General features: G+C 35.3%; 1 protein-coding gene across 1 annotated transcript in view; it reads left to right on the top strand.

Moving 5' to 3' along the window:
- OSTN (osteocrin) overlaps nucleotides 1-21,047 on the top strand; it is a 42,056-nt gene extending 21,009 nt beyond the window's left edge. The window contains exons 4-5 of the mRNA XM_043474108.1: nucleotides 16,222-16,318; nucleotides 20,071-21,047. Coding sequence (XP_043330043.1) covers nucleotides 16,222-16,306 — 85 coding nt within the window. The 3' untranslated portion in view covers nucleotides 16,307-16,318; nucleotides 20,071-21,047. The remainder of the gene's footprint in view (nucleotides 1-16,221; nucleotides 16,319-20,070) is intronic.
- The last annotated feature ends 927 nt before the right edge of the window (nucleotides 21,048-21,974 follow it).

Raw genomic sequence — 21,974 nt, 5'->3', positions numbered from 1 at the left:
GTAACAAATTCAATAAAGACTTTAAAAGTGGTCCACATCAAAAAAATCTTTAAAAACAATACTAGAAGGAAGCAACCAGCAAATCAGACTGTAGAAAATAAGAATAAATAACATAGTTTCTTCCATAAATACATTACAAAGATTTGAAGAAAAACAAGAGATGGGGGGATTAGGGATTGAAAAGATTAAAGTAGATTCAAGGGACTTACTATGCTTCCCTGGTGGCTCAGTGGTAAAAATTCCATCTACAATGCAAGCGACATGACAGAACCCATGAGTTCAATCCCTGGGTCTGGAAGGTCCCCTGTAAAAGGAAATGGCAACCCGCTCCAGTGTTCTCGCCTGGGAAATCCTATGGACAGAGGAGCCTGGAGAACTACAGTCCATGGGTTGCAAAAGAGCTGGACATGACTTACAGACTCAACAACAAAGGAGTTATTAACCAGTCACAATTTGAGGGGTCGGGGTCCTTATTCAAACAATGATTTGTTTTAAAATTAACAAGTGTTAAGAGAATTGTGACTATGAACTATGGCTACTTGATTTTAATTATTGTTTACTTTTAAATAAGAAAATTGTACTGCAGCTACTTTAAAATTAGATTTACTGTCATTTAAATATTCAGCTGAAAGTATTTTTCTGGGATTTGCTTCAAAATAATACAGGAGTAAGAATGGAATAAATGAAACAAGACTCACCATAGTCAGTAACTGTTGATTTAGAATGATACCTACATAAAAGTCCATTATACTATTCTATTTTGGACTGTATTTGAAATATTTCAAAACAAAGTAAAGAAACAAAACTAAACAATAAGATAAACCACAGATTAGACCTGGCAAAAGAGTAATTACATTCATCATATAATAATCTTAAGAAAATGACTCAGAATATACCACAAAGATATAGAGACTAGAATGAGAAATTATAACATACAATTTAATCTAGTTAGAATTTAGTGGTGATAAGTAGAAGAAAATCACTGTTTAAAGAAATTATGAGTGGTTTCTTCAATAATTTTTCATTGTCTATCATCTCATATTCACCAATATAAGGTTATAGGTCTGAGCTCCATTTTTCGTACTGTAGCCAAAGATTTCACCCATCACTTAGCCTGGGAATTCATAAGTTCTTTTTGTGTCAAAGGCCACTATGGACCTTTTCTCAGAATACTGTTTTTAAATAGACAAACTTCAAGAGTTGAAAAGTTATCAATAAACTATATAGCAACAGAATTATCAAAATACTTAATAATGAATTTGCAATGACAGCATATATACTAATCTATTAATGTATAAAATAAGATCTGAAAGACATGTCTAAAAAATAATAATTTCAAGTAGGGTTGAGTATCACAGCATTTTCGAAGTATCTGTAATGACAAAAATGTGATCCGAGTGTATCTGTGATTTCTACTGTGACAAGGTCTACTTACTACTAATATTATTGCAATTTATTCTGTACATTTATAACTGAAACAATGCTATATTTCAATTAAAGAGTAATGAGACTAAAGATGTAACATTTCCCATCCATGTTTATGGATCCTTGAATTATATTGGTACATGACCCCAGATTTTAAAGCTCTGTCTCAAGCATATGAAATGCATTGGTTTATTTTCAGTTACTATAAAATATTCAGAAAAGAAAAATTTTTAAATCTGCTTTTGGAAAGGTCCGTAAGAGATGGAAATGGAAGAATGAATGAACAGCTAGAGAAAAATAAAAAAGAAAACAAGCATAAAAAAACACAGGACAAAGTCTATGTCAGATTATAATAAAATGAAGCAAAGAACCATCTATTATTTCCTATTTTACATTATATTTAATATTTATTCCACCTAATTATGACACTAGCTTCATCTTCAATTGAATGTGTAAGTTACTTTAATTCTCAGAGCAGGGTTATCTCAAATATGCTTTGAAATTCAAAATATTTTCTCCATTCAACTCACTTGTTTAAAGCCTGAAGTGGACATTCAGTTTATGAAAAATAAAAGGAAGTAGCTTCGACCACTTCCCTAGCAAAATAATATCTACTATTTGAATGACCTTTAACGTTAGAAGATATTGGAATTTTCCTAAAAAGTGGTTTCTCTCTCTTCTTCACACAACACTGAAAATGCCTTGTAAAATATTAACAATAATAATACTTATATTTAAATTTAATTAGGTTAAATATTTTCACAACTGTATTGTTCTAATTCTCCCATTAATACTTTGAGGTCAGGAAGGGAAGTAATATCATGGTGTCAGTCAGCATTTCCACAGGAAACAGGCAGGACATTTGAAACAGGAAAATTTGAGAAGGGTTTAGACACAGCAAGACTATGAAATTCTGGGAGAGGCAAATCGTAATGTATGGCACAATAGCCCAGGGACCTGGTTTTTGAAGAGTCAGATTCCTTGGGAGAAGCTGTGACCTCCTGTTAAGAGGAAGTGATCTTGCAAGGAGGGAGCAAGTGGAAAATTATCCTGATTTCACTTCCTCTCTCCTTCCAGTCTCTTCTGCCAAGGTTGCCCGTTGCCTGCCCCAAACCAAAGCCAGGGAGTACAGGAATGTTTGTGGGATCCAGAAAGGTTAATTTCCTGGACTGAAAAGGCAGAGAGTGTATCTGGAGAACAGATGGAAGTTACCCAGAACTGTTATATACATTCTATAGATTCAGGTCAATAAACACTTTACTTTTAACACTGTTACTATAATCACTTAATTGAAAGAGAAGGACTTTATAGAACATAAATAGAAAAGCAGCTTTGTCCCTCACCCATAGGCACTCACATTCAATAGAAGTTGTTATTGTCTATCTTTTGGGTAAAAACAAAAGAAGGTACTATGACTCTGTGGGTCACATTGAAATAACAAAAATTTGTCTGATCACTTTTATTAGAAAAACAATCTTATTTCAGTAATTAAAATAACTATTCATATGTCTTAGCTGTTATTCAGTCACTAAGTCCTGTCTAAATCTTTGCGACCCCATGATCTGTAGCATGCCAGTCTTCCCTGTCCTTCACTATCTCCCTGAGTTTGCTCAAACTCATGTCCATCGAGTCAATGATGCCATCCAACCATCTCATCCTCTGTCACCCCCTTCTCCTCTTGCCCTCAGTCTTTACCAGTATCAGGGTCTTTTCCAATGAGTCGGCTCTTCACATCAGGTGGCCAGAGTATTGCAGCTTCAGCAGCAGTCTTAGACCAAATTATAAGTATTAAGAGTGTTTCTCCTTTTCAAGCTGGAAAGCTGCAGTGGGAAATGGTTTGTGTCAATTTACCCTCACCCCTTCCCCTTCACTCTGGGCTGTCTTAAATCTCCTCCAGTACTGGGGAAGAGGGTGCAAAGAAAAGTCTTTACTTTATTGATACTATCATGACTTGACTTTTATGTTCTCTGCCCTTAGTGAATGCTCAAAGCTGACTCCTCACCATCGGCTGTTTTTGTGGGGTCCCTGCATAACCATTGTGAACACTGACATAAATTCCCTTGCCTCCAGCAATGCTTCTCTTCCAGTAGATCAGTTTTGCTCCTCACCTTCATCCTATTCGCTTGGTTTCTTCATTTGACACCACCAGCATCCTGCTGAGGCCGCATCACCCATAACCCCTGGCCAAAAGCAGGGGAACTTTCCTTTTATAATCAACCTAGGCCAACTCTACCCACATGCTTGCTCTACATCTGTTCCACAGAAAACCCACATCCTTGACTCTGGTCACTGAAAGTAAAGCTGTTGCTTATGTAACCATCTCTTCACTCTGGAATTGAGCCAATTCTCACAGCTTCCTGCCCTTTAGATTTCATAGTCTGTTCTATGAGGTCTACCCTGCTTTAAAGGGTATTTGTTGTCATTTAGTTGCTCAGTCATGTCCAACTCTTTTGCGTACCCATGGACTGCAGCCCCCCAGGCTCCTCCGCCAAAGCATAGAGACTGACAGAGAAACAAGATTTTCTTGAAGCCCTTTCTCCATATGAAAAAAGAGGGAAATGTCCCTGTTCTCCAATAACTTGCTCCAGAGAAATTCTATTTACCTGATATTCAGTATCAATCTTTTTTCTTTTTCTTTCTTTTTTTTGGGGGGGAGGGGTGTTTAAGTTTGGAAAAATAGTTTATAGCAACCTTTTTCACAAATACTGCATAACTCTAGCACCCTACTTTGGAATGCAAGAGGAAATACCATGCTTTTTTCCCCCTCAGTTTTTCTGGGCCACAGCCAAAACTGTGACAGAAAGAATCCCATTTTAACATTCCAATACACTGGGTTTTTAAAATTCCTGACACCCTAAGAAAATATTATCCCCCTTTTATTGGTATATTTTCACAGATATAAAATGACTTCCTGGCTATAATCTAGCTAGACCAGGTTCTTGAACCTCAAGTCCAATAACTTTCTAGAGAAATAAGCTGCTTATGATAAAGAAATTAAATTATGTGTGAATAAGGCATTTGTCCAAGGCCAGAAAAAGTGAAATTCACTTAGAGTGACTACATTAAATAAATCATTTTGGAAAAACTGTACCAATGATATATATGTTTCTATCCTAAGCCAGACATAAAGTTTAAACTAAATTGAGAATAGCAATTCCAACTTCAATTTGTCAGACACAATTGCCCTTCTTAACCATGCCAAAGATTAAGGGTAAAAAATCCTAAGATTTCACCTTTTTAATTCATTGTAAAACAATGCCACAGACTAAGGCCAATCCAGTTATTCTACGATTTTTTTACTCCTTTCCAGCTTTTAATTGTTAATGTCTAAAGCAGATAGTTCAAAATGGGCTCAATTTCATGGTGAAGAACACAGAGAAAGAACTCAGAATGTGGTGCCCTATTTTCATGTTTCCATCCTCATATTCAAAAGTCTGTTCTATAGGAAATGCCCTTGAGCATTGATCTTGGGCCATTTTCCCCAATAATTGTTCTTTATGGCTTGCCTCTTACACCCCAACTCAGGTCCATGAAAAGAAAGTCTCTTTACCTTTTACTTCTAACCTAACTCATGCATGAAGGTTTAAAACTTTCCCCCAAAAGGGATAATACTTAATTCCATATATGGGTTTTGAAATGTACACTATCCACTCCCCACAAAAGAAAATTATAGAAGATATTTTTGTGTAAATTCATTTGCTGGATAGAAATTTCAACTGTCATTAGACCCTCAAAGAGGCTCATGAGCCAAGTAAATGAAAATCCTTTCTGCCTAGTCCTACAAATCTACAGTAGCTTCCAAATCAGGCATGTCTGATTTGGAACCCTTTAAATCTCACTATTTAATTCCAGAGCTCCTGGTTTGTTTCTGAATGCCTGTTAATATGGCCCATTTGGGGGGTACTATTTCAGAAGCTGACAGTATGCCTAGTCAGCACCATCATCAAAAATTTAATAGAATCTACTTAAGATTGAATTACCACTTTTGAGGTAGAATTCCAAAAGTCATAAGTCAACTGTGTGCTAATGAAGTAGCAGTTTCTTTCATCATTCCAAACATATCGCATTTATTAAGTCATATTTTCCAGCCTCATGTTTCCAAGTAGAGGAACTCCAGTTAGAAAAATACTGACCCCAAACACTAATCCTTTATTTATTCTTTCCCAAAGGAGAAGTAATCATGCACCAGATAGGTTAATTTGGAAGGAAGAGTTGAGCATGTTCAGCTCATCCCCTTTCTTCTTGTTTTTATTTGATAATAAGGACTAATTGTGTAAATCTGTCTAATCCTCAGAGGAAATGTAGGAAAGTCATTTAAATGCAAATTGAAATCTTACTCTACATTCAGCTTAAACAAAATGGCATTTTGATTTCTATGCATTGATCATTCATATCTTATTTCTATTTTGTGTCTAAAGATGGACTCAGAAAAAGTGGGGGGCATTATGTATTGGTCCCTAAAAAGATTACATCATCACTAAGACTTGTGTGGTCTTTCATCAGAACATTCTGGAATTTGAATTTGAAAGCCCAATGATCTCTTCTAAATTTAAAAATCCATTTAAAAGTTAACCTTTCATTCATTCTCATTTTTACAGGCCCTTGCTGAGTCTCCTTCAGCAGTATTAGTCTGTCTCATATATTAGTTTTTCTAAGCTCTTACATTTATATCTAACTTCTTATGTCATTTATTAATTCTATAATTTTAAGTTGTGATTAACAAGATTGCAGAGTTCGGGGGTCACCGTTTGTCTTATTGTTTTCATGTGTTCCATAAGTTCCTCCTGGAACCCTCAAATTTGGCTATGATCTCTTCTCTTGTGGAATCCCACAGCCCTTTGAGTCTTACTGTATTAGGTATCTATTGCTATGCAAACAAGTTACCCAAATACAGCAGCTTAAGACAATAAGGAAATGGCAACCCACTCCAGTATTCTTGCCTAGGGAATCCTATGGACAGAGGAGCCTGGTGCGTACAGTCCAGGGGGTCAGAAAGAGATGGACATGACTCAGTGACAGCAGCAGCAGCAAGACAATAATACACATCTATGTTCTCACTCGGTTTTTGTGCATCACAAATCTAGGAAAAGTTTGCCTGAGTGATTCTGGCTCAGGGTCTGTCTCAAGGTTACAGTGAAGAAGCTGGCCAGGATTGCAGTAATCTGAAGGTTGCATGGGGCCTGGGGATATCCATTTTCAAAATGGCCCACTCACAGGCTAATGGCAGGAAGTCTCAGGCCCTTGCTAGATCTTGGCAGGAAGCCTTAGTTCCTTGTCATGTAAACCTCTCTAAAGGACTGTAGGATGGCCTTAGAAAATGGTAAGTGATTTCCCCTAGAGTGAGTAATCCAACAAAGCAAGGCAGAAGCTGCAGCATTTTTCATTACTTAGCTCTAGAAGTCATTTCCACAGTATGCTATTGGTGACAGAGGTCAGTCTTGTTCAATGTGGGAGGAGACTGCATTATAGTAGAATTATGGGAGTTTATCTTGGAGCGTGGCTACTATATGCACCTAACCTTTAAAGTATACATATTTAATTCTGTGTTTTACTAATCTAAATTACTGAACTATTTATTTATTTATTTGGCCACACCATACAGCATGCAGGATCTTAGTTCCCCCGCCAGGGACCTAAGTAGAAGCTCGGAGTCTTAACCACTGGACTGCCAGGGAAGTCCCAATTACTGAACTATTTAAATGAGCATCCTCTGTTAGCCATTACAGTATTTACCCCTTTTTGTTGTTACTCAACGTTGGTGGAGCTATATGCCCTTCTTGAAAGAGTCCGGGTATTTTATTGTCCCTTTAAGATGTAGTAGCAAATCATTGTTTTGAGAGAACACTCTCCACACTAAACTTAGTCCTAAGTTTCTTTCTTTGAAACTCAAAACTATAAGCAGAATCAATACAAGTTGTTGTGTATCCTACAATTGGTGAGAAAAAATGAATACGTTCACATGAAACAACTGTTTAAATAAGTATCTGTTCACAAAATAAGCTTTATCATTTTTAAAAGCTTAGTTGTCATACAGAACATAGTCTCAGAGCATGAAAAAATTCAATAAATAACAAAATAATACCTAAGAGAGAAGGTATAGTTCTCAATTCATGAGAATAGCATTATTTGAACACCAAAACCATGTGTGAAAAGAGTAAGAAAAGAAAATTACAGAATAACTTCATCAATAATTACAGATATAAATTATACCCAAAAAAATCAGCAAAACAATTCTACTAATGTATCAAAAGATAACCCACTATCATTTCTTTTCCATTTATTTTTATTAGTTGGAGGCTAATTACAATATTGTAGTGGTTTTTGCCATACATTGACATGAATCAGCCATGGATTTACATGTGTTCCCCATCCCGATTCCCCCTCCTGCCTCCCTCCCCATCCCACCACTCTGGGTCTTTCCAGTGCACCAGTCTTGAACACTTGTCTCATGCATCCAACCTGGGCTGGTGATCTGTTTCACCCTTGAGAGTATACTTGTTTCAATGCTGTTCTCTCAGAACATCCCACCCTCGCCTTCTCCCACAGAGTCTAAAAGTCTGTTCTATACATCTGTGTCTCTTTTTCTGTTTTGCATATAGGGTTATAGTTATCATCTTTTTAAATTCCATATATAAGCGTTAGTATACTGTACTGGTCTTTATCTTTCTGACTTCCTTCACTCTGTATAATGGGCTCCAGTTTCATCCATCTCATTAGAACTGATTCAAATGAATTCTTTTTAACAGCTGAGTAATATTCCATTGTGTATATGTACCACAGCTTCCTTATCCATTCATCTGCGGATGGGCATCTAGGTTGCTTCCATGTCCTGGCTATTATAAACAGTGCTGCAATGAACATTGTGGTACACGTGTCTCTTTCAGATCTGGTTTCCTCGGTGTGTTTGCCCAGGAGTGGGATTGCTGGGTCATATGGCAGTTTTACTTCCAGTTTTTTAAGAAATCTCCACACTGTTCTCCATAATGGCTGTGTTAGTTTGCATTCCCACCAACAGTGTAAGAGGGTTCCCTTTTCTCCACACCCTCTCCAGCATTTATTGCTTGTAGACTTTTGGATAGCAGCCATTCTGACTGGCGTGTAATGGTACCTCATTGAGGTTTTGATTTGCATTTCTCTGATAATGAGCAATGTTGAGCATCTTTTCATGTGTTTACTAGTCATCTGTATGTCTTCTTTGGAGTAATATCTGTTTAAATCTTTGGCCCATTTTTTGATTGGGTCATTTATTTTTCTGGAATTGAGCTTCAGGAGTTGCTTGTATATTTTTGAGATTAATCCTTTGTCTGTTTCTTCATTTGCTATTATTTTCTCCCATTCTGAAGGCTGTCTTTTCACCTTACTTATAGTTTCCTTTGTTGTGCAAAAGCTTTTAAGTTACATTAGGTCCCATTTGTTTATTTTTGCTTTTATTTCCAATATTCTGGGAGGTGGGTCATAGAGGATCTTGCTGTGATTAATGTCAAGGAGCGTTTTGCCTATGTTCTCCTCTAGGAGTTTTATAGTTTCTTGTCTTACATTTAGATCTTTAATCCATTTTGAGTTTATTTTTGTGTATGGTGTTAGAAAGTGTTCTAGTTTCATTCTTTTACAAGTGGTTGACCAGCTTTCCCAGCACCACTTGTTAAAGAGGTTGTCTTTTTTCCATTGTATATTCTTGCCTCCTTTGTCAAAGGTGTTCATAGATGCATGGATTTATCTCTGGGCTTTCTGTTTTGTTCCATTTATCTGTATTTCTGTCTTTGTGCCAGTACCATACTGTCTTGATGACTGTAGCTTTGTAGTATAGTCTGAAGTCAGGCAGGTTGATTCCTCCAGTTCCATTCTTCTTTCTCGAGATTGCTTTAGCTATTCGAGGTTTTTTGTATTTTCATACAAATTGTGAAGTTATTTGTTCTACTTCTGTGAAGAATACCGTTGGTAGCTTGATAGGGATTGCATTGAATCTATAAATTCCTTTGGGTAGTATACTCATTTTCACAGTATTGATTCTTCCAATCCATGAGCATGGTATATTTCTCCATCTATTTGTGTCCTCTTTGATTTCTTTCATCAGTGTCTTATAGTTTTCTATGTATAGGTCTTTTGTTTCTTTAGGTAGATATACTCCTAAGTATTTTATTCTTTTTGTTGCAGTGATGAATGGTATTGTTTCCTTAACTTCTCTTTCTGTTTTCACATTGTTAGTGTATAGGAATGCAAGGGATTTCTGTGTGTTTATTTTATATCCTGCAACTTTACTATATTCATTGATTAGCTCTAGTAATTTTCTGGTAGAGTCTTTAGGGTTTTCTATGTAGAGGATCATGTCATCTGCAAACAGTGAGAGTTTCACTTCTTTTCCTATCTGGACTCCTTTTATTTCTTTTTCTGCTCTGATTGCTATGGCCAACACTTCCAAAACTATGTTGAATAGTAGTGGTGAGAGTGGGCACCCTTGTCCTGTTCCTGATTTTAGGGGAAATGCTTTCAATTTTTCACCATTGAGGATAATGTTTGTTGTGGGTTTGTCATATATAGCTTTTATTATGTTGAGGTATGTTCCCTCTATGCTTGCTTTCTGGAGAGTTTTTATCATAAATGGATGTTTAATTTTGTCAAATGCTTTTTTTGCATCTATTGAGATAATCATATGGTTTTTATCTTTCAATTTGTTAATGTAGTGTATTACATTGATTGATTTGTGGATATTAAAGAATCCTTGCATTCCTGGGATAAAGCCCACTTGGTCATGATGTATGATCTTTTTAATATGTTGTTGGATTCTGTTTGCTAGAATTTTGTTAAGGATTTTTGCATTTATGTTCATCAGTGATATTGGCCTGTAGTTTTATTTTTTTGTGGCATCTTTGTCTGGTTTTGGAATTAGGGTGACAGTGGCCTCATAGAATGAGTTTGGAAGTTTGCCATCTTCTGCAATTTTCTGGAAGAGTTTGAGTAAGATAGGTGTTAGCTCTTCTCTAAATTTTTGGTAGAATTCAGCTGTGAAGCCATCTGGTCCTGGGCTTTTGTTTGCTGGAAGATTTCTGATTACAGTTTCGATTTCCTTGCTTGTGATGGGTCTGTTAAGATCTTCTATTTCTTCCTGGTTCAGTTTTGGAAAGTTATACTTTTCTAGGAATTTGTCCATTTCTTCCAAGTTGTCCATTTTATTGGCATGGAGCTGCTGGTGGTAATCTCTTTATGATCCTTTGTATTTCAGTGTTGTCTGTTGTGATCTCTCCATATTCATTTCTAATTTTGTTGATTTGGTTCTTCTCCCTTTGTTTCTTAATGAGTCTTGCTAATGGTTTGTCAATTTTGTTTATCTTTTCAAAAAACCAGCTTTGAGCTTTGTTGATTTTTGCTATGGTCTCTTTTGTTTCTTTTGCAAAAGAGTGTATTTTTCTAAAAAAATAAATAAATAAAAGTTTGATTTGCTTTAGAAAGCCAACTAATAGAACTAACAAATTGAAGAGTAAAGTCATATCATCCAATAGATCCAGAAATAACACTCAATAAAGCTAAACATCTATTTATGATCTAAATCACCAGTGGACTAATAACAGAAGGAAATCTTTTTTAACCAAGGAAGGACCAACTATTAAAAAACCTACAACACATATTCTTAAATGATAAGCAACAACAAATCCAATAAATTTTTTTATGGATAAAATTATAGAAATACATGAGAAGGCATTAAAGACGATCTAAACAGCTATTCTTGGATAGTTAGAGTCAATATTGTAAAGAATTCAATTTTCTCCAAATTGATTTATACCTTTGATTCAACACAATTCCAGGTAAAACTGCAAGAGGATTTCCCATGAAACTTGACACTGAATTTGGAATATATAAATAATTAAGTGTGAATATAGGAAAAAAAGAAAAGGAACATGACCATGTCACTGCATAAATAAAAAATAACTTCAAAAGGATTAAATATGTAAATATGAAGGACAGAACTGAAAAAAAATATTTAGAACAACATAGGAAAATATTTTATAACTTTGCTGCTGCTGCTGCTGCTAAGTCACTTCAGTCGTGTCCGACTCTGTGCGACCCCATAGATGTCAGCCCACCAGGCTCCCCCGTCCCTGGGATCTGCCAGGCAGGAGCACTGGAGTTGGTTGCCATTTCCTTCTCCAATGCATGAAAGTGAAAAGTGAAAGTGAAGCCGCTCAGTCGTGTCCGACTCTTAGCGACCCCACGGACTGCAGCCTACAAGGCTCCTCTGTTCATGAGATTCTCCAGGCAAGAGTACTGGAGTGGGGTGCTTTTATAACATTCAGTTCAGTTCAGTCCAGTTGCTCAGTCGTGTCCGACTCTGTGACCCCATGAACACGCCAGTCCTCCTTGTCCATCACCAACTCCCGGAGTTTACTCAAACTCATGTCCATCAAGTCAGTGATGCCATTAGAGGTGATTTAATCAAACGAATGTAAAAATATTGATAAGTTTCAAAACAATACTAAAGATTTTCATAAAGACTCAGTAAAAAAAATTAACCACAAATGGGAAAGGATATTTGCTTATAACTGACAAAGTCTAATATTCAGAGTATACGAAACTCTCCTACAAATCAATACTTAAAAAATAAAAAACCAAAGCAAGAGAAAAGTAGGCAACAGACAAATAAGTACTTCCAAAAGAAGAAATTCAAGTGGTCGATAAGCAAAGGAAGAGGTGAGCAAATTCATTCAATAGTAGCCATGGAAACCAAACTAAGATCACAGAGAAGTCACAATGCAATGACCACTAAGTTGACAATGCAATAGACTGGCAAAATTAAAAGTCCACAGTGCAAGGGTTGGCATAGATATGAAACAATAGAAATTGTCATACACTGCTCTCGGGTGTGTAAATAGGTACCATTTTGAAAAACAGTATGGCATTATGTAATAAAAATAAGTATAAGAATAGCTAGCAATTCTACTAAAAATTTACCATAGAGAAATCCTCAAATGTGCATTACAGGCATGTGAATGAAAAAAATTAGCTGAACAGTACATAACAATAGTAACAAAAGAGGAAATACCTCAAATTACTATCAGTAAAATGTGTTAATAAGCTGTTGCCTATTCATTATCCTTACAATGAAATACTATACAACAGTGAACATAAAAGAACTACATCTACACAAGTCAACATGGACAAATCTCAAAACATGAAACACATATTTGTTGAAAGAAGTCAAGAAGAATTCACACATCATTTCTTCCAAATAAAATTCTAGAACCATCTGAACTAATCAAGAGAGTTTGGAAGAATACATATAGATTATAAAGAAAATCAAAGGAACTATTAGATAAAAATTCATCCTTCAGATTACCTCTGTGACTAAGTTATGGGGGGAATCAATTTGGGAGGAAGAACACGGAGGACTTCTAAGTGTTGGTAATATTTTATTTCTTAATTTGGTGCTACCAATAAGGATGTTTGTTTTATTTTCTAAAACTGAACACTCCCACTGAAATGTTGTGAAGTAATTAGCCTCCAACTAATAAAAAAATTAAAAAAAAAAAAAAAACTGAACATAGATAAATTTATAGACTCTTTGATATGTGTGATTCTAAACAAAAAGTATAAATACAAGCTTTCCAACAGTTGTTTTAGAATGGTGAACATCTTTAGAAATTGAATTATCAAAGAATATAAATGACTTAGGCTGTCTATATTTTAGTGTGAAGTTTAAAATTATATTTAAAATAATCCATCCTCATTATATTACTTTGATCTATATTCTGAATCCTTATACTACTTTCAGAATATTTTAGAATGGAAAAGATGGACTGTTTTCAATGAATATATAAGCCATGTCATTCCATTATTTTGTCACAAGAGGGACTAGATGGTTAGAAAGTATAGTTTTCCCTTTTGGTCTTAAGATTATTTTTCTGTGTTAGCATTTAAGTTTCACACACTCTGTATTCATGTCAGTGTATGTGCTGAAGAGTGTAGTATTGTTATATATATTTCATATCAGCAAAAATGTTAAGATAAATGTTAGCTTGCCATTTTACTTCTGAATTGATAGATAACTATATAGAAATTATTTGACTTAGCTATTCTCATTTTTTGGTAAGTAGAAGAAATAAATAGAATACAAGTCAATATCTCCTGATTTCTAATACTTTTTTGGATCGAATCTGGGGGAAAGAAAGGAAGGAAAGAACAGGGAATGAGGGAAAACGAGAAAGAGTTTATTTTCTTTTTATCAGACATTGTGTGTTTTAGTCGCTCAGTAGTGTCTCTTTGCAACCATATGGGGTGTAGTCCACCAGAGTCCTCCTTCCATGTGATTTTCCAGGCAAGCATGCGACAGTGGGTAGCCATTTCCTTCTCCAGGGAATCTTCCTGACCTAGGGTCTCCTAGGGTCTCCTGCATTGCAGGCAGACTCTTTACTGTCTGAGCCACCAGGAAAGACTGTAGTGTCCTCCCATCTACTTGAGCAGGAAAAGTAGATTAACTGTAGTACAGAAAGAAAAAAATGCTATTTTCATTTATTTTACTTTCACTTTTGAAAATATATGTTGGTAATATGGACCCATATATGTTCTAATTTATAATAATGCATGAAACCAAACCATCGTGCTGTTGCGCCATGCTGTGCTGTGATCACTCGTGTTGGACTCTCTGTGGCCCCACGGACTTTAGTTCTCCAGGCTTCTCTGTCCGTGGAATTCTCCAGGCAAGAATACTGGAGTGGGTTGCCATTTCCAACTCCAGGAGACCTTCCCCACCCAGGGATCAAACCCACCTCTTGTGTCTCCTGCATTGGCAGGCAGATTCTTTACCACTGGGCCACCTGGGAAGCCCTGAAACCATCACACTTCTCTAAAAAAGTAAAAGGATTATTTCTGGTGACACTATTCACTCCACAGAAGCTTTCAGAGGTCAGTTCACATGTGGGCCACTACTCTTTTCCCAGCTGCCATTTCCTTTCTCTTCTCCTCAGTCCTTTAAACACCTGGAAATGCTGGTTTTTCACTTCCTCTTCTACTCTCTGGGACTGCCCCAGAGCATTCTTCTCTATCCCAGGATGGCTTCTACCTTATCCCTTCCCTGGAGTTATAATGGGAGTTGTTCATGAAGGAATTTGAGGACTCAAGGAATAAAAATCACATTTCCTGTTTTTAGGTATTAGCTGTAATACACTCAGACATCAGCCCTAAATCATACAAACAAACATATTCAGTTTTTTATTGCTGTGGTAATAAATTAACACAAACATCTGGGCTTAAAAAACCCACAAATTTATGTATTATCTTACAACTGTGTAGGTCAGAAGTGCCGTATATCATCTTGTTCAATCGTTCAGTTGTGTCTGACTCTTTGAGACACCATCGACTGCAGCCTGCCAGGCTCCTCTGTCCATGGAATTTTCCAGGCAAGGATACTGGAGTGGTTTGCCATTTCCTCCTCCAGGGGATCTTCCCAACCCAGGGATTGAACCCACATCTCTTGCATCTCCTATATTGGCATTTGAATTCTCTACCTCTTTTCCACCTGGAAGCCTTTATAGATGATGTAGTTTTAGTGTTTAAATTATGTAGTCTAATACTGACAATATAATGCAAGTAATTAGAAAGAACCAAAAAAACTATTGAAAATGCTCTGAATCAAATCTTCAAACTCTTTAAGCTGTTGAATATTGATGAAGTTGTCTTGAGAGGCAATTATATCTTCCTCATTGAGATTTTCAAGTGATAAGCTGTATCATCGCTGATCAAAAATTGGAGCTGATATTCTTACGTTTGGTGCAAAAATTAACTTTAAGACTCTTTCCTATTCTAAAATATTTAATTGCTGGTAATGTTCTATTTCTTGATCTGGGTAGTAATTGTGTTTATAATCTGTATATATCTCATATTGTTCACTTACAAAATACTTATCCTATTTTCTGTATGCATATTATGTCAATAAAAAAGCCCAACAAATCTGTTAAGTCAATTCCCCTCAGCTGTGAGACAAGTCACTTACTTACATGGCTTTCTTAGTTTCTCCCTATTTCTATCTTTCTTAAGAAGATAAAAACTTTTAAATCCAAGGTCAGTGAAAGTTATGCATTCACAGCTCTGGGATCTTTCCTATTAGCATTTTGACTTAATAGAACCAAGTAAAGGCAATAACAAATCAAATTAAAATGTGTCTTTTTAAACAGATAATTCATAAAACACACAAATTGTAAGGCCTCTTGTAGAATTTTTTAACTTTATTTTAATAATGAAACTTTTTTTCCCCCAAACAATATCTGAACATATATAACAAATATAGACTATCACACACAAAGCTTCTCTAGGAAAAATCTGAGTGAAGACCTGAGGGGCTCACTTACTCCATATCCAGTCTTGGCTTCAGTATCTGTTCCTCTTCCAACACCATCCTTCCCCAGGAAAACCATTGTAAGGAAGAGATTGGGGAAAACCACTGACCTAGTGCAACCTCCCTCAACTGACAGGAACACACCAAAATCTGAAGAGGGGAAAGGGACTTACCCAAACTAAACACTTAGCAGATTGGTATGCTGGTAAGATCTGGCTTTTCATCTATTTGATTTTGGATAAGTTGTTTAATTTCTCTAAGCTCAGTGTCCTCAGATGTAAAATGGAAGTGGGCATACCTACTTCAACGGATGTCCAAAAGATAAGAGATAGTGTCTGACATATCCTGGGTGCTGATGAACAAGAACTACTAGTCATTCCTACTCCAGAAGAAAGGCCCCAGATCTGCGGGAAATAAAAAGAGCAAAACTAATTGAACATTAGCTTAAATATGTTATTTTTGGTTTGTTTCAGGAAAGTAGTAGATCATCCAAAAAGGCGATTTGGTATCCCTGTGGATCGGATTGGAAGAAACCGGCTTTCAAATTCCAGAGGCTAATGGATTCCAATCGTGAGTAAAATTTGAAGAAATAACAATACCTGCAGGCTTTGATTAATATTTCACAGTGGGCTAATTGATCCATCTTGGTTTATAAATCCCCCTTTGGATCTCTTGGCTTATAAACTCAGTTTTTCAAACATTTCTTACTTGATTAGTATGTTGATGTTAAATAATTTAAATGACATTAAAAAACAATGCCTAGATTTACTTTGCCCTAAAAAGAAGACTTATTCTCACAAACTTGCATATTGAGTATTAATATGCAGACAAAGATTAAAGCCCTAATTAGCAATAAATCATTTTCATAAATATAAATAAACATGTAGCAATCCCTCTATTATTAAGAAGACACATTCTGGTGATACACACCATCTTGTTGCTCATGACTAAACTACCCAATTATCATCATGAACCAGGAGAGAAAATGATATAGCAGAAAGAGTATCAGGCCTGAAATCAGGACATTTAATCCAAATCCTGGTTCTGTCATTCATTATCTCATTTCCATCAAGATAACTGATTTCTATGCAGCTTGGACATTTAGATAATAACATTAAGGGTGTTGTGAAGATTACATTAGATGCCTGTACTAATTCTAAATTGTATTAGACACACAATATGTGCAAGTGAGAAGAGCTTGTATTACAGTTCTGAAAATTAGCTCTATGCTGAGCCCTATACTTAGTTTTATTTACTCATCATGTTCTGTAAAGTAAGTACTGTTACTATTCCAATATCTTGAAAAGTAATACAGTATAAGGGGTACAACTACCAGATGGACAGGTCTGGTTTTGTGGGTCACATCCTGGGTCATCTATCTATTAGCTGTGGCAACTTGCTTAAATTCTGAAATCCTCCTTCATAAAATGGGGATAATAATAATTTCAACTACATTGCATTGTCCTGGGGATAAATGAATTGGTATACATTAAGCACCTAGAATTGTGCCAGACATAATTAAGTACTCAATAATAATTATTATTGTACAAATAAGTGGAAAGCTTATATTAATTAACTCACAATGCCCCACAGCTAGTGATACAAGTAGAATTCAATTCCAGAAAGCTTAAATGATTAGCTTATATTTTAAATATATTTAATTGTACATATTATATGTTTTAAACAGTAAATATTTTTTGGACACACAATCTAGGCACTCCCAATAAGGCTTACAGAGAGGATGCGTCCTTTCTCCCAAACAGATTAAGACAGCTAAGAACTATTTTGACAATTTCAGACTACAGAGAGAAAACTGCTTTTTGCTTTTCTCAAGATAATCCTCAGACCAATGATGAAGAGGCCCAGAGCATCACATTAGCCTTGACCCTCTTAATTTGCCATGCTGTTTGGCCTCCTCATCAAATACTCTCAATCACAATGAAAAATCAGTATTTTACCTCAACTATCTCATTCACAGAATGTCAATTAAAATAATTTTTTCCTCTATGGAATCATTGGTCAGTGAAGTAGCAAGGTTACTGAATGTCCATAACTACAGGAGGGCTTACTGAAAATAACCAATGACACTGCCATTTGAGCAACGCCATCTTCAAAACTCAGGCTGAAATTTTTTTATTTCTAGAGATATACTAAGAAGGATGGTTACTCTTCAGGGATGCTAAAAAATCACCACATTATATTTGAGTAGAAACTAATTGCTATTAAAAGTTAAGTAACTCCTAGAAATCGGGGCCACAACCCTGCAGTTTCTTGATATATTGAGAACATTATGACACTGAGATTAAAATAATTAAATTCAGTTGGTTTCCACATATATCTCATCACCTTTGCAACTCTGGGTTATCACTCATTTTAATATTTCCGAGTTTAACCAAAACACGTGTATGACAAAAAAATCATATAAGTTCATTTTTCCTATAAATTTTACATATGTTTTAGACCATAAAATCTCCAGAGAGTTACTAAACTATGAAAAGGGAGTTGAATTACTGTTTTCTGAATCATTGTTATGTGAAATACAAATTAATATATTATGTCCTTCACTTAATAGATTTTATAGAGCATTAAGGGTTTCCCTAGTTGGTAAAGAATCTGCCTGCAATGCAGGAGACCTAGGTTCAATCCCTGGTTAGGGAAGATCCCCATCACTGTCCTTATTATTAAAACCTAAAGATAGCAATATCATAAAAATATGTTGAGAAGAGAGTTTAATATCATACATTTTTCTCTTTCCCTTTCTTCAATCATTGTGGGTTCACCTGCTCAACCATTGTTTCTATTCTTTACTTCCTGCCACTAGCACCAAGATTTCTCAGACATTTTTTTACTTCCTCGCGTAAAGTTTCATGTTTTTATATTTTAAGAATAATAAAGGCTATCAAAATATGGTTTTAATTTCCATTTAACTTTTCAAAATTATTTTTGCTGTGTTATTTCTTATTGTCACAATATTCCTTTGAATTAAATAGGAGATATAATATGTGAATCATTTAATAGATAACATGAATAATTAAATAATTTTCACATAATCACGCAACGAAATCACTTGAAATCCAAGGATATAAAGTCTCCTTCAACCTAAATCATTTTTGTAAATGAATGAGAACACAGGCTTTGAGAGGAAACTGATTTGCCCAAGATTTTACACACTTTTGGACAAAGCAAGCTCCAGGTCCCAACCTCTGGACTTGTAAGCCAACATTCTCTTCATGGCCCATAAGATCTGTGTGCTAAATTGTTATTGCTGACTGCACTGATTATCCATTTCTTAAACAAACAGAAATAGTATCTCAGACTTTATGAAAATCTTTGTTTCACTTCTGTGAGAGCTAATATACACTCTTTGGAGGCAGTTTTGTTTGTGGGTTTTCACCTTCTGGGTTTCACTGTAAGTCTTCACACTAATAATGAAACTGGTACTAACATGGAAGTTTTTCTTGGTTTGAGGTCAAGTCTAGGGACAGCTGCTGTGTGTTACTTAGTTTCCAGAATAAATGTTTGTCTCTTCCTGATACACATTTTGGAAAGGATGTAATCTTCTTTTTACACAATGTCCTCCTCAAATTGTTAATATATTGGACCAAATTTTTTAGTTTTTAATAGGTTTCAGTTCTAAGCAACTCAGATTCAGAGTGGTAAGACGCAGCTTCTCTAGCTGCAGTTAGCAAAGTTCTAAGTCCCTGCTGTTGAAACAGGATGCCAACTTAATGAAATGTGGTAAATATGATCATTAATTGTGCTACCCCTTGCTGCTACAGTACCTTAAGACTTTTAATAATGTAAAACACATGTTGCTGCAATTATACCGACAATTTTTATTTTAGAACAATATTGACACATATCATTCTGATAAAGCAACATACCTCTCAAATAACAGAAATACTATGCTTAAATACCAGCATATATTTGGGTCCTTTAAAGAGAGCAAAATATACAACAGTTATCAGCATGTTAACAATAAACAGAAAGTAGTAATCAAATTTTCTTTATCTTTCCCTTGTAATGGCAACATCCTTTGACCTAAGATTGGAAACTCAAAAGAAAGAGGTACGAGAAGAAAGGAGGTGTGGTTTCAACATAAGCACCTACCTATTACATTTAAAGTACACTTTTTACTAAATTTTGATCTGAAATTATCATTTTGCATTATTGTCTCTGCCATAAAAGACATGGCACTTAAATAAAAGCTATAATGAAACCTCATGTAATTAAAGTTTTAGCTCTTATCAACTGAAGCTGATGGATTTCCCCTTATGCAGAGCTCTCATTAGCTGTAACATTTTCAACTTTCATTTTTGCAGACACAACTTCCTTGGGTGAAATGTCACAGAAACATGGAAGATATTTTGAAGTTCTTCACACTCCTTAATGATTAAACTTCTAAGGAAACTTCTGTCATCCTTTCCAGAGCTTGAACTTCTGTTCATCACATCACAGTATTGTTATAACTTCAATTAAATTGTGCAGATAATTTCAATGCATGGATATTTTTAAAATATATATTTTAGTTATTCATGAATGGTTACTACACGCCAAACATTACTTTTCTAAGAAACACAATACATTGAAATGCTTTCTGTGTGCCTTTACCATTTACATATATGAAATTGAGGAATAATAACTAAAGATTGACTGATTTATTTCAGTAGAATTTAGGTACAGTCCATTTGATCATCACTGGGGAACAAGGAAAGACGATGCTGTGTATTTTCTCTCGAAGACTTTTACTCCTCCCTTATCTTTTGTCTGTGAGCCTCTTGGGTAATGATTATGAAATTAGGCTTATTTTACATTCAAATGTCAATTTGGTTCAACCAAATAAAACACAATCCCAGTTCCAGATATAAGAGAAAAACTCTCTGAGCAAGAAAAAAACAGCAGTAATTAAGCCCATAAATTTTATTCTCCCTATAAATTGAGAAACACTGCAGGTCAGAGCATACTGACTTAGAATCAGGAATCGAAGAATATTATTCATTTGCCAAGTTTGGCTATCTCGTGTCCCCTAACATCTTTCCATTTCTCTAAATTATAACTTATAGTTAATTGAGAGTAGCAGTGGCTGATTAGGAGAGCTATTTACAGAAATAACATGAAATTGTGGGGGAAGTCAAATAGGAAACCACCAGAGCTCTTGGGGCCAGTTCAGTTCACCTAATTGAAGCACAGTACATTTTAGCACATTACAATAAGCAGTCTTCTTAATGTTAACCACCCATCTATGAATCCATTTAATCTGTTTCATATATTGTGTTTAATAAAGCATTGAAGAGTATAATATATTTGAGAATGATTTCTTTAAAATGATTCAAATTATTTTTAATTTGCCTATGAAAGCACAAGGTTTGGTATTCTGGGAAGCAGTCCTCAGCAAAAACTGCATTGTTGCTGTAATTTAAGTGCATAAGCCCATTGTGCATTGTATATGCTTTAAAAACATGCAGAGAATTTATGACTTGAACAAGAGAGTTAGCATAAATTAGCAGAAGTTTAAAAAGCCTCTGAAAACACTTCTTTAAACTCTAGTAAGCACTGTCAAGCAGACCTGATATGTGAGAAAAAAAAAGTTTGACCAGTAGAGAAAGGTTTATTTTAGCTAAAAAGGAAGAGTGTAATGAGAAGGTACAGTTATACTGGAAGAAGAGGAGAGAAGTGGGTAGTTGTTGATTTTAACTAAAAATAAATCAACATACAATCCAAAGAATAAAATAAACTCAAAACACAGAAATGAACATATATAGTTAGCATTGTACACAAAGTGATTTTGTGTGTAGTTTCTTTGGGGGAGACATTTTCTAACTGCTGAAAATCTTTAAATTTAATTTAGAAAAAAAACTGAAAATGAGATATTCTTTGAATTGTAATAGAGGAGCCTTAGCAAAGAAAAGTAAATTTTTAGAAAGCTCACAGATTCTTTGATTTCTGTTCATATTCTTGTACTAGAAATTTAGCAGTGGTACACAGACAAAGATCCTGCAGGACTTACTATTTGAAAGAATTTTTAAGTTACAATTTATCTTGCCCAACTTTGTGATGATGTATAGAAATGTATCCTATTCCTTAGCAACTCTTTCATTTTTCTCCCTTTTGAATATTTGTCAGACTCTGTCTGCAATGCAGAAAACCTGGCTTTGATCCCTGGGTCAGGAAGATCTCCTGGAGAAGGGAATGGCTACCCACTCCAGTATTCTTGCCTGGAGAATTC

The sequence above is a fragment of the Cervus canadensis genome, chromosome 7, assembly GCF_019320065.1.
Source record: "Cervus canadensis isolate Bull #8, Minnesota chromosome 7, ASM1932006v1, whole genome shotgun sequence".
In the NCBI taxonomy this organism is placed as follows: domain Eukaryota; kingdom Metazoa; phylum Chordata; class Mammalia; order Artiodactyla; family Cervidae; genus Cervus; species Cervus canadensis.
Note: the sequence above shows the minus strand (reverse complement) of the source record. Positions and strands in the feature narration are given on the sequence as shown.